The sequence below is a fragment of the Carassius carassius genome, chromosome 15, assembly GCF_963082965.1.
Source record: "Carassius carassius chromosome 15, fCarCar2.1, whole genome shotgun sequence".
Lineage (NCBI taxonomy): Eukaryota > Metazoa > Chordata > Actinopteri > Cypriniformes > Cyprinidae > Carassius > Carassius carassius.
In genome coordinates this window covers 13,403,545-13,414,140 of record NC_081769.1, presented here as the reverse complement: position 1 = coordinate 13,414,140, position 10,596 = coordinate 13,403,545, and the positions used below count along the sequence as shown (strand labels likewise).

At 36.2% G+C, this 10,596-nt stretch overlaps 1 protein-coding gene across 2 annotated transcripts; it reads left to right on the top strand.

Moving 5' to 3' along the window:
* Positions 1-2,138: 2,138 nt before the first annotated feature.
* gsdmeb (gasdermin Eb) lies at positions 2,139-9,987 on the top strand. 2 transcript variants are annotated; one of them, XM_059567463.1, is made up of 11 exons: positions 2,139-2,219; positions 2,685-2,728; positions 3,005-3,220; positions 4,244-4,436; positions 6,908-7,076; positions 7,233-7,359; positions 7,506-7,622; positions 8,530-8,657; positions 8,753-8,924; positions 9,091-9,164; positions 9,626-9,986. In XM_059567463.1, the coding sequence occupies exons 3-11, from the start codon at positions 3,013-3,015 to the stop codon at positions 9,854-9,856; spliced, it is 1,419 nt and encodes a 472-aa protein (XP_059423446.1). In that variant the 5' UTR covers positions 2,139-2,219; positions 2,685-2,728; positions 3,005-3,012; the 3' UTR covers positions 9,857-9,986. The 2 variants fall into 2 exon arrangements, with proteins under 2 accessions (XP_059423446.1, XP_059423447.1); XM_059567464.1 differs by lacking the exon at positions 2,685-2,728 and having other exon boundaries at positions 2,140-2,219; positions 9,626-9,987.
* The last annotated feature ends 609 nt before the right edge of the window (positions 9,988-10,596 follow it).

The window sequence follows — 10,596 nt, the reverse complement described above, 5'->3', positions numbered from 1 at the left end:
CCCCTTTTGGAACCCTTTTTTTTTAAAGAGTGTATTTGTGAAGTTCGAGAGTGCAGGGATTCACATTTTCCTTTGGTTCGGCCAATGAATGTGGGATGCTGAAGTTTCAGATTTTATAGTCTGGGATTTTTTTGAAGATGAAATTATAAATGTACTGCTATGAATCAGTTTAAAATGCATCATCTCTGAGCTGTTATTCGTGTAGATTTATTTTTTCTCTTTGACTGGGCTTTTATTGTGGTTCAGGAAAAACCTTGACAACCCACAACGTATTTCCTGCTGACAGATGCATTGCAGCACTGGGTTTAATGAGTCATAGAGTTAAAAAGGGAATATAAATGGAGTTGAAAAGGAAAAAGATAAAAAAAATAATGGGGCTAATACTGTAACTAGATTAAGAGAATTTATTAAATAATACACAAACCTTTTTTGGTTCCAGTAGTAAATATATATTTACTGGAAAAAAGTTAAAAATTGTAAAAGCGTTTCAATAAATCGGATAAAAAGCAACGCGGTCTTCACTATATAAACTGGTTTTCACACTAGTTGGTGACAACAGCACCAGTGCGTTCACCACACACCAGATACAGGTGGAGAGGAGAGAGAGACGCAGATCCAGTCAAGTGGTTGGGGATTATTAGGAGGCCACGGAGGCAATTTGGCCAGGACACCAGGATTACACCCCTACTCTTTACGAGAAGTGCCATGGGGTTTTTTTAATGACCACAGAGAGTCAGGACCTTGGTTTAACATCTCATCTGAAGGACAGTACTTGTTGACAGTATAGTGTCCCCGTCACTACAGTGGGGCGCTAGGACCCACACAGACCACAGGGTGAGCAGCCCCTGCGGGCCTCACTAGCACCTCTTACAACAGCAACCTAGTTTTCTCAGGAGGTCTCCCATCCAGGTACTGACCAGGCTCAACCCTGCTTAGCTTCAGTGGGCAACCGGTCTCAGACTGCAGGGCGATATTGCTGTGTTTATGGACTTCTGGAAGAATGTTTTGTGGACAAATGAGTCAAAACAGTACTTTTGGGTTAAATGAGAGGTGTTACTTTTAAAATAATAATAGGATTTTCACTCAACTCTAATGTACACTAATGTTCCCAAAAGCAGCCTAAAAACATAGAAACAAATGGCACCATTTTTCTACCTGTGCAATCTACTTAGATTATGCTTTTGGGAAACATAACCCATTATAGTTTAATCTTTTAATTCCATGTGAAAATGTCATTATGTCAGTCTTTGAACTATAATCCCACAGAAAGTGAGTCTTGCAGCAAGATAATGACCCAAAACACACAAGTTAGGCTGACCAGTGGTCAAAATGGTTAAAGCAGAAGAAATCAAATGTTTTGGAATGGTCATGACAAGATCTTGGTCAACAGAAATGTTGTGAACGGATCTGGAGAGAGCAGTTTGTGAGTTTGTGCCAGAGTGCAGGACTGATCCACAGATGTAAGAAATTATTCTGACATTATTGCTGCCGCTCAAGGGGTAACATTAGATAATGAAGGCAAAGACCCATATTACTTTTTTCCAATACTTTTTTTTTTGTTGGTTCATGTTCCTAAAATAATTGAATTAAAATATTCTAAAGTATGTATATTTGTCAGCTGCATTCCCTTAGTAGAAAAGAAGATTTGATCCCACTGGACAGCAGGTCATGTTTAGACCTTTTTTTTAAATTATTGACTGATTTATTAATTTATTTCCGAGAGACATTTATCAACTGTAATTCAGATTTTTGTTTTTATTTCCACCACTTGTCATTGTCTCTTCCCTCCAGATTGTGCCTTCCTACTGTGAGCCACACCAGATACTCGAAGCCTTGCTCTCTTTTTTTTTACATAAATAAATAAACAGTTTCATGGGATTTGCTTTCCAGAAAGATATATAGGACAAGGTAGGCCTACGTTAGATAAAATGATAAGATTTTAAAGACATGCTGTGACCCAATTAAACAAAATTACTATAACCTATGTATAAAATTGAACTCTCAGTGGAACTTGTAAACAACATATCTGACGACAACACCCTCTCTCAAGAGATAAAAAAAAGCCGATGCTTTGATGGACACCTTGTGCAGCAAATGAAAAATTCGTCGTCCAGGAGTGAGCCAATGAAATTTGTGGGGGCGGGACTAAGCTAAAGCACCGGACTTCTCCCTTGACCCTTTGTGTCAGTTGTGTTCAATCGCGAAGAGAGCTGGAGACGGTAAGCGCGAAATTTTAATTGACATGTTTTCTGTTGTCTGTAAAGCTGGTTACTTTAACATTAGGTTAGTATACTTATGTCAAAACTGTTACGTTATGAAGAGAAGAAACGATTACTTAAGTAACTTAAGAAAGGATTGTTTCTATCGCTACAATGTTTTTCGGCATTATGAGACGCAGAAATTATTCTGTGTCACTGTGTCAGTGTAATACTAAATTATGTATAGGTATGAGTTAGCTATCGATAATTACGGAAATATACATCATAATGTTGTTAGGCTACTGTGCAAATACACTGAGTCAAACAAGTGTATCTGGGTCAATATGCTTGTTGTATATCACAGCTCTAGTGATCTGAAAAGTGTAGGTCCTTAGGTGAGAGAAATACGGTACAGAGATGCCATCTGGGTGTCATACTATGGTACTGAATGATTAATATGATTCATTGTTTACATTTTATTTTAAGGTGTCCTTCCAGTGCATTTCTACATTTATTAATTAACCTGAACTGTAGGTTAATTTCTTGTAATTATGTATAGCCTAATGTTATTACTGTATTAAGTAATGTGAAACAATGACACTGAAAAATAAAGTAATAAATATTTATGTGAAATTATATTCCATGGTACTTTAAAGAATCCCTTGGCATTACGATATGATAACATGACAATATGATACTTTATGGTAGGTTTTTTTTTTATTTGCATTTAATACAACAGTCTCAGGAGTACATTTCTTTGAAATGAAATACACTTGTGACAGTTTTATGTATTTTCTGCCTGTCAGCATGAAAGATGTTTGCGAAAGCCACTAAGAACCTGGTCTCTGAGATCGACGTTGATGGTTCCCTGTTCCCAGTGTCCCGTCTGAATGACTCGGATGGTCTGGCTCCTCTGGCCCTGGTCATCAAGAGAAACCGCTACTGGTTTTGGCAGCGGCCCAAGTACCTAACATCAGACTTCAAACTAAATGATGTTCTTGTGGGAGATCCCATAAATCCAGGTACAGTGTGACCTTTCAGTCATTCTGTGCAGAAAAGTATATGGACTGTGATAGCTTGAATTTTTGATTAATCTATCACTTTTAAAGCCATTATCCTTGTGAAAAATAAGCACACATAATAATAACAAAAAAAAACAGTATTAACTGTGGAAAAATACACTTTAAAATAATGTCTTAAAGTGTGAACAAAATTAGAAATTTTCGGATTTTAATGTTCAATTAAATAGAAATATGTTTATGTTTAAATTTATATTAAATGCAGTTAGTTGAACTTTAGAGTGCTTTTATGACCCACTTAAGTAGTAATTCTACTGTCTTTGAAATACGAATTTATGGTAAACTAAAATATACTTTAATATGATTTTTATTGAGACTTGTTTGTAACGTTTTTAAATATATTTTTTATTACACATTTGTAATAATGAAGTTGCCATTTAGGGTAACACTTTATTTGAAAGGCCTTGTAACACACGTTACATATACTTTCTATTATAAGAACAAAAATTATGCTTAATTACATTTAAGTAACCCTAAGCCAAACCATATAGTCAGTACTTAATTAATGTAGTTAATTAATATTTCTCAGTAGTTAAATTAAATGTGTAATTACACTGTAACAAGGACACCTTAAAATAAAGTGTAACCTTATAATGAAGTACTTAAGTTAGTCAAACATAAAACAGCAGAACAAAAGATGATGAAAACAACAATGATTTAAAATTGACATTATTACAAAGTGCACTTTAAAAGTTTACTAAAGTCTGTTAAGGCACATGTTATCTTTAGGTACACTTAAGTGTCCTTTCATTTCATAATATCTGCATAAACTTTTTTTTAAAGAAAATGTACATTTATAATTTGGCATACATTTCAAGCATGCATTTCTTTTTCTATAGTATCATGTTTTCTATGTGAAAATTGTTTGTGTGTGTAACTCTATTTAAAATCAGGTGGTTTTGTGTTTAATAAGGTGTTATGTCTTTGGGAGAGCTGATGTAAATTAGTATTATTTTTTTTTCACAGCTGTGGATGAAACTGATTTTTTGACCTTTAATGGCAAAGTTGTGGATAACAAAAGTGGAAGTGCTGCAGCTGATTTTGGGCCGGGGACCATTAATACGGGGGTTGCTAGCTCCAGCAAACTTCAGTCATCGTTTGGAAACCTAAAGAAGCAGGAGGTGGATGTACAGAATCTCTTACAGGCTTCCAAGTCCAGGTGAGGGACTGACCACATGATTGTGTTAAGAGCCACTGTCTTCACAAGCTTGGTCAGATAAGAGAGTGTTGTGATATGCACTGTGGTTTAAGTACTGTACACGTGAATCTCGCCTGTAGCGACAAATACAGACACTGCTGAATGAAAATGAGGAAATGAAAGTACAAGTCGTGTTGTTTGTGCTTAAAATTCTTGTCATATTTCTGTTTTTCCGTGAAGTCCTGCTTCCGTTTTTTTTTTGCTCTCGATCACAAACTGAGATTTAAGGCTGAAGGTATCGAATAAAAATGCTTTGGTTTTCTAAGTATGCTTGATTGTTTTATCACATTATTATATGAGGCAATTGTGTGTCTAGTTTAAAAGATACAAAAACTGATGATTTTTATTTCTTTATTTTTTTAAATAAGAATAGACTGTGGAAACACATTGCTGCCAATAGATTAAAATAAATGTAGTTGCGAATCACGATTTTGAGTTTACATTTCACAATTCTGAATTTATGTCCACAATACTGACTACTTTTCTTAGAATTGTGAGATATGAACTCGCAATTGCAAGTTACAATTTCGTCAGTCAGCTTGCAATTCTGGCATTTTCTTACAATTGCAAGTTCACATCTCACAAATCGAAAAACAAAAGTCTGATTCCCTTGCGAAAAATATGTTTATTCAAGTGTGCTATTAATATACTTCTTTTAAACTAAAAATAGGAAAGTATGCCTTTAGTTTACTTTTTATGTACTTCTCAGAAATGCGCTTACGTACTCCTCATTTAAGTATACATTTAAGTATAATTGACTTTATACTTACAAAAATTATAAATATATTTGAGCTATTACTAGAATCTGTGTTTTCATTATTATACGGTAGATGGCGCTAGTACACATCTTCTGCACAGAATTTCCCAAAAAAACACAAGTGAAGAAGAAAAAAGAAACACCAGATAATAACACATCAAAACTGTAACGTTATGGAATAAAATGTCGACCGATGAAGAGGTAATAATTACAGTCAAGTTTTGGAGTGTTGATCGACTCCATTTATGTTTTCATTATCATTCTGAATTCAATTCACAGTCTTTTTTCAGCTTTTCGTTCGAAATGTTATTCATTTTTTATGAAACGCATTAAAGTGTTAAAAAAATAATGCATGAAGCTAGTTTTTGTTTACGAGCAGATGCCCTGTTCTTTCTTTGGATGTTTTGTATGTTATACAAATTCAAACCTAAATAGGGACATAGTAGTATACTTATGTGTGATGTAAAGTTCACTTAAAGAAAACTTATGAGTATACCTGCAGTAAAAACTACTAAACTAGTAGTTTACTGAGACTATACTTCAAAGTGTACATAGTCTTTAATTAGTAAACTATCAGTGTACCTATAAGTTCACTTTTAGTATAATTGCAGTATAAACTACAAACATAGAGGAAAACTAGTTGTGTACTCAATGCTACAATGCTACTGTTATACTTAAAGGATACTTAAAAGTATACTTTTATATACTAGAAAATGGGCCAATTTAGTCCCAAGGAGTATTGAAATAGTACACTTACAAGTATACTACTAGAACTTTACTTAAGTATACTTAGTAAAATAAATTTGAAGTATACTACTTTTTTGTAAGGAATTGCAAGATAAAAACTTCTGAGGTAAAAAGTCACAATTACCTTTTTTAATTTCTTATTCAGTGGCAGGTTTCCGTAATAGACTCATGTATATATGTGTGGGGAAAAAAACAGTAATTGAACACTGTTTTTAGAAATTTTAAAACATTTCACAAGGTTTTATTTCTATGTGCAGATATGTAGATTTTCTTCTTTCATTGTCTTCTATGTCCTCATTTGTCATATATCTAAATCTCCTTTTACGCGTTCATGCTTTTTGAATGTTTTGTCATGTGACCTAAAAATATTCTTTGTCTAAATTGATTGGCTTATTTGTCTAAATCTTGACAACACCAGCAGGAGAAATGTAAAGCTAGATATATCTCCAACCGTTTCTTTTTTTAAAGTTAATCCAGGTGTATTGATGCAGGTGAAAAGTTTTAGACAATGAAGACTTGAGACACACCTTGCACGTGTAGACTCATGCATTTTTGACAGTAAATCCATGTCACACACTTGTTTATTGTGGGGAAGTTGTGGCCTAGTGGTCAGAGAGTTTGACTCCTAATCTTAAGGTTGTGGGTTTGAGTCTCGGGCCGCCAATACCACGACTGAGGTGCCCTTGAGCAAGGCACCAAAACCCCAACTGCTCCCCGTGTGCCGCAGCAAAAATGGCTGCCCACAGCTCCGTGTGTGTGTGTGTGTGTGTGTGTGTGTGTGTGCGCGCACTTTGGATTTGTTAAATGCAGAGCACGAATTCTGAGTATGGTGCACCATACTTAGCTGTATGTCACGTCACCTTTACTTTCATTGTGTTATTATTGTGACATAACTTTTGTCAAACTTGAATCTCTGCTGTGGTTGTAGAGTTCTGGACCTGACGCACTCTCTGATCAAGCAGACACGGGAGTCTCAGAGGGAGGTGCTGACGCTCGTGAAGGAGCGAATCGTCACCACTCAGCCCTGCACCATCACAGAGGACGTTCAGGAAGGTGGTACCTGCACTGGAATGTTTGGGTTCAATAAAACCATAAAGGTAGGGCTTTTGTGATCACACATTCTTCTTTTCTGATGACAGTCTTGGGTGTATCACCATCCAGTAACAACATTCCAGGGGGACGTGTCCGGTCCTGCCTCCTGTCTCCTCTCCTCCTAATACAAACTGTCCCGCCTGTCTCTTGTTTCTCCGCAGGTGTCAGTCAATGATAAAGAGAAGCCTTTTGTCGCGTATGACACTAATGTGTCGATCAACATCCCTCCCAAAACCACCATTGCTTACAGTGTGATTGAACTAGAAGTTGCTCAAACTGGACACTACGGTAAATCCTTCATTGGAAGTTTTGTACCAATTACATTCCAGAGGTTTTTGCTTGAGGATCCAGATTTAAGGTCATTGCACAGAGTCTGACATTTTTACACATAAACATAAATACAACCATGAATGTACTCTCATCCATTTTGTCAGAAATGTGCCTGCTGCCTAATGTCAAGGGTGGTTTTGAAGTTGACGGGCCAGTGAAGGTGCAGAAAGCAAGAACAGTTAGTGCTGCACCCGGGAAAACAACCAATAAACTACAGGAAGGTAACATCACAGTAGCTACTCTAACCATCTTTCATTGAAAACAACAGAAAAAAAATGTGACAATAAAATAAATCATTTTTTCTCAGAGTAATTATTCAACGATAACTGTTAAGTGTGCAACTGCAAAGTTAACTTCCCCAAGTGTAAAACAATGAATCTGTTATTTATATACATCACAGCTAGCCTAACACAGCAACCTTGGCTGCATCATAAATCGCACACTTCCCTACTATATAATAGGTGAAAAATGGGATGTGAAAGGGTGGTGTGTTTGAATTCACAGTATTCACAAAACAGGTGAAAGGAAGTGAATTCTTTACTAGTTGTGAATGGCTGTAAAGTGACACTGGTGGGTCACATGACCGTGCCAATATAGTCAATACAGAACGACTGGATTAATTTCATAACACATTCATAGTATATAGAACATAGGATTTCATGGTTGAGCATGAATTGCTTATTCAAAAGAAGTACCTACTTACTTTTATTCCTGGTTTATTAGTTGAATACGTTTTTGCCACCTGTTTTTTTTATCTTATGCATATTTGTCACACTTAAATGATTCAGATCATTAAACTAATTTTAATATTAAACAAAAATTACTTTTTCACATAGGGCCAGGTACAGTTTTTTTCCCTTAATAAATGAAATCATTTTATAACTGCATTTTGTATTTACTCGGATTATCTTTGTGTAATATTCAAAGTTGTTTGGTGATCTGAATCTTTTAAGTGTGACAAGTACGCAAAAAATTAAATAAAAGAACAGGAAGGGGGCAAATTTTATTTCACAGCACTGTATATTGCCCTAATGGAGTTTAAGTAAAGACAGTTGGTTAAAACTATAGAGTTTACATTATTTCCATAAATAAAAGCTTTGATAAAGTTGATTTACTTTCCCTCTTAAGATCTGGAAGGACTCCAGGGGCAGCTGACAGTTCTCTCTAAACTCCCATCCAGCACTCGCTCCTCATTATTCCAGCAGATCTCTCTGCTCCTGCAGGACAGTGCAGCCATCAGCGTGCTGGAGGACGCAGTGAGTGAGACACGGGACCTTACTGACCCCAAACTTTTGAACAGTAATAATAGACAGATGTTGGACAGCTTTAGACTTGTTTGTCTCTCTCTCAGCTAGAGGACCTGTGTGATGGGACGCAGCCTGAACCCAGTGCATTAGAGAAGGTGCCTGCTCTGAAGGCCACACTGGAGCTTGTACAGAAGACCGCTGGTTCTAGCCCCTCTGGAAAGCAGAAGAAACTCAGCACTCTGACTGCCACCCATCTGCTCATCAGCTCCTTAGTTGGTGAGTTCAGTTAAAGTGACAAATAAAGGTCATGGATTGTGTTTTGTATATTATTAACTGGTCATAAAAGCAATCAGTAGTTTCACTTTCAATGCATCGTCATTTTCCTGATGGTTGTTTGTTATCATACACCTTTGTTCTCACAACCAATCATGTGCTCATCTAGAGATGACTGACTCTGCGCTGCTTGAGCTCAAATCCTGCTGCAGTTACACAACCCTGCAAGCTTTACTTCATCTTGTGAGTATCTTCATATTAAGTAACTGTACTCCATATTAAGAACAGATTCATCAAAGAAAAGATCCATAAAAAAGGAAGCATAGCATTAAAGCCAAGTAACAAATAGGGCCTGTCTAAAGGGATAGTTCACCCAAAAAATGAAAATTAGCCCATGATTTAGTCCCCCCAAGCCATCCTGGGTGTATATGACTTTCTTCTTTAAGACAAATACAATCAAAGTTATATTTAAAATGTCTTGACTCTTCCAAGCTTTATAATGGCAGTGAATGGGTGTTGAGATTTAGAAGTCAAAAAAAGGTTGTGTTAAATACAGGCTTTAATCTGCTCATAAATACAGAGCCATCATTGTAAAAAAAATAAACAGTCCTAGGTGAAATCATTACCTTTACCATGCTAATTATGTACATGTAAGGAACAGAACTACCTTTTACTGCCTAGATGACGTGTTTATTGTCCTGCAGGTGCAAAATATGATTTCAAATAAGAAGTCCTCTCTGAAAGATGCTGCTCTGGCTGCGTTAACCGATGAGAAGGTTTTCAAGAACGTTACATCACTCTTTGCTTCCTGTAACGTGAAGCTGCTTAAGCAGAAGGACTCAGTTGCTACAAAAATCAGCAACCCACAGGATCGCCTTCCTCTCATACTGTGCATTGCTGTTAAAGGCTTGGCATCTCTAGTGCCCCCTGTCTGACTGGAGGACAACCGCAAAGCTAAAATATCTGATGTAAACTGTGGACCAAAGGGCACTTAAAGCTGTGGACAATCTACTATAAAAAATTATTAATCCTTAAGTGGCCTTTCAGTTGTTTTATAGAAATTTTCTATTCATTTTAAAACTTATTTTAAAGTATCAAACCTTTAAAGTGAAAATACAGTGTTGCCAAGTCCACGACCCCAATAACATGGTATTTATCCCCTGAAATGCAAATTTTACCACAGGAACCTTACCCAAAATTAGTCTTTTTTTTTTTTATTCCCCAGAATGTGATTTTTACCAGGGGAACCTCCTTGAAACGCGATTGGGCTGGTTCAGAGTAGCAACTTGGCGGAAATCTGGCAACCTTGGAAATACACTCTTATGTAAAAATGTGTGCAAATGCACAATAAATTGTTTACATCATATTTTGTCCATGTTTTCATAAATTCCTTAACTCAGTTTTTTTCCATCTAAACTTCAACAAGAGCAAATCTGCACCTTGGGCCTCATTTGTAAAACGTTGCACAGAAACCATTCTAAAACTAAGCTAACGATCAATTCTTATGCGTATGTGTGATTCATAGAATGAATGTATGCACAGAAAACACATACGCCTCTCTTTCAGATGTGAAATCAATGAATGGCAAATGATCTTTAACTTGCGCACAACTGGTTTCAGCTCTCTGCCTTCTAAATGACTCCTCATTAATGTCATTAACATATAAATGATCACC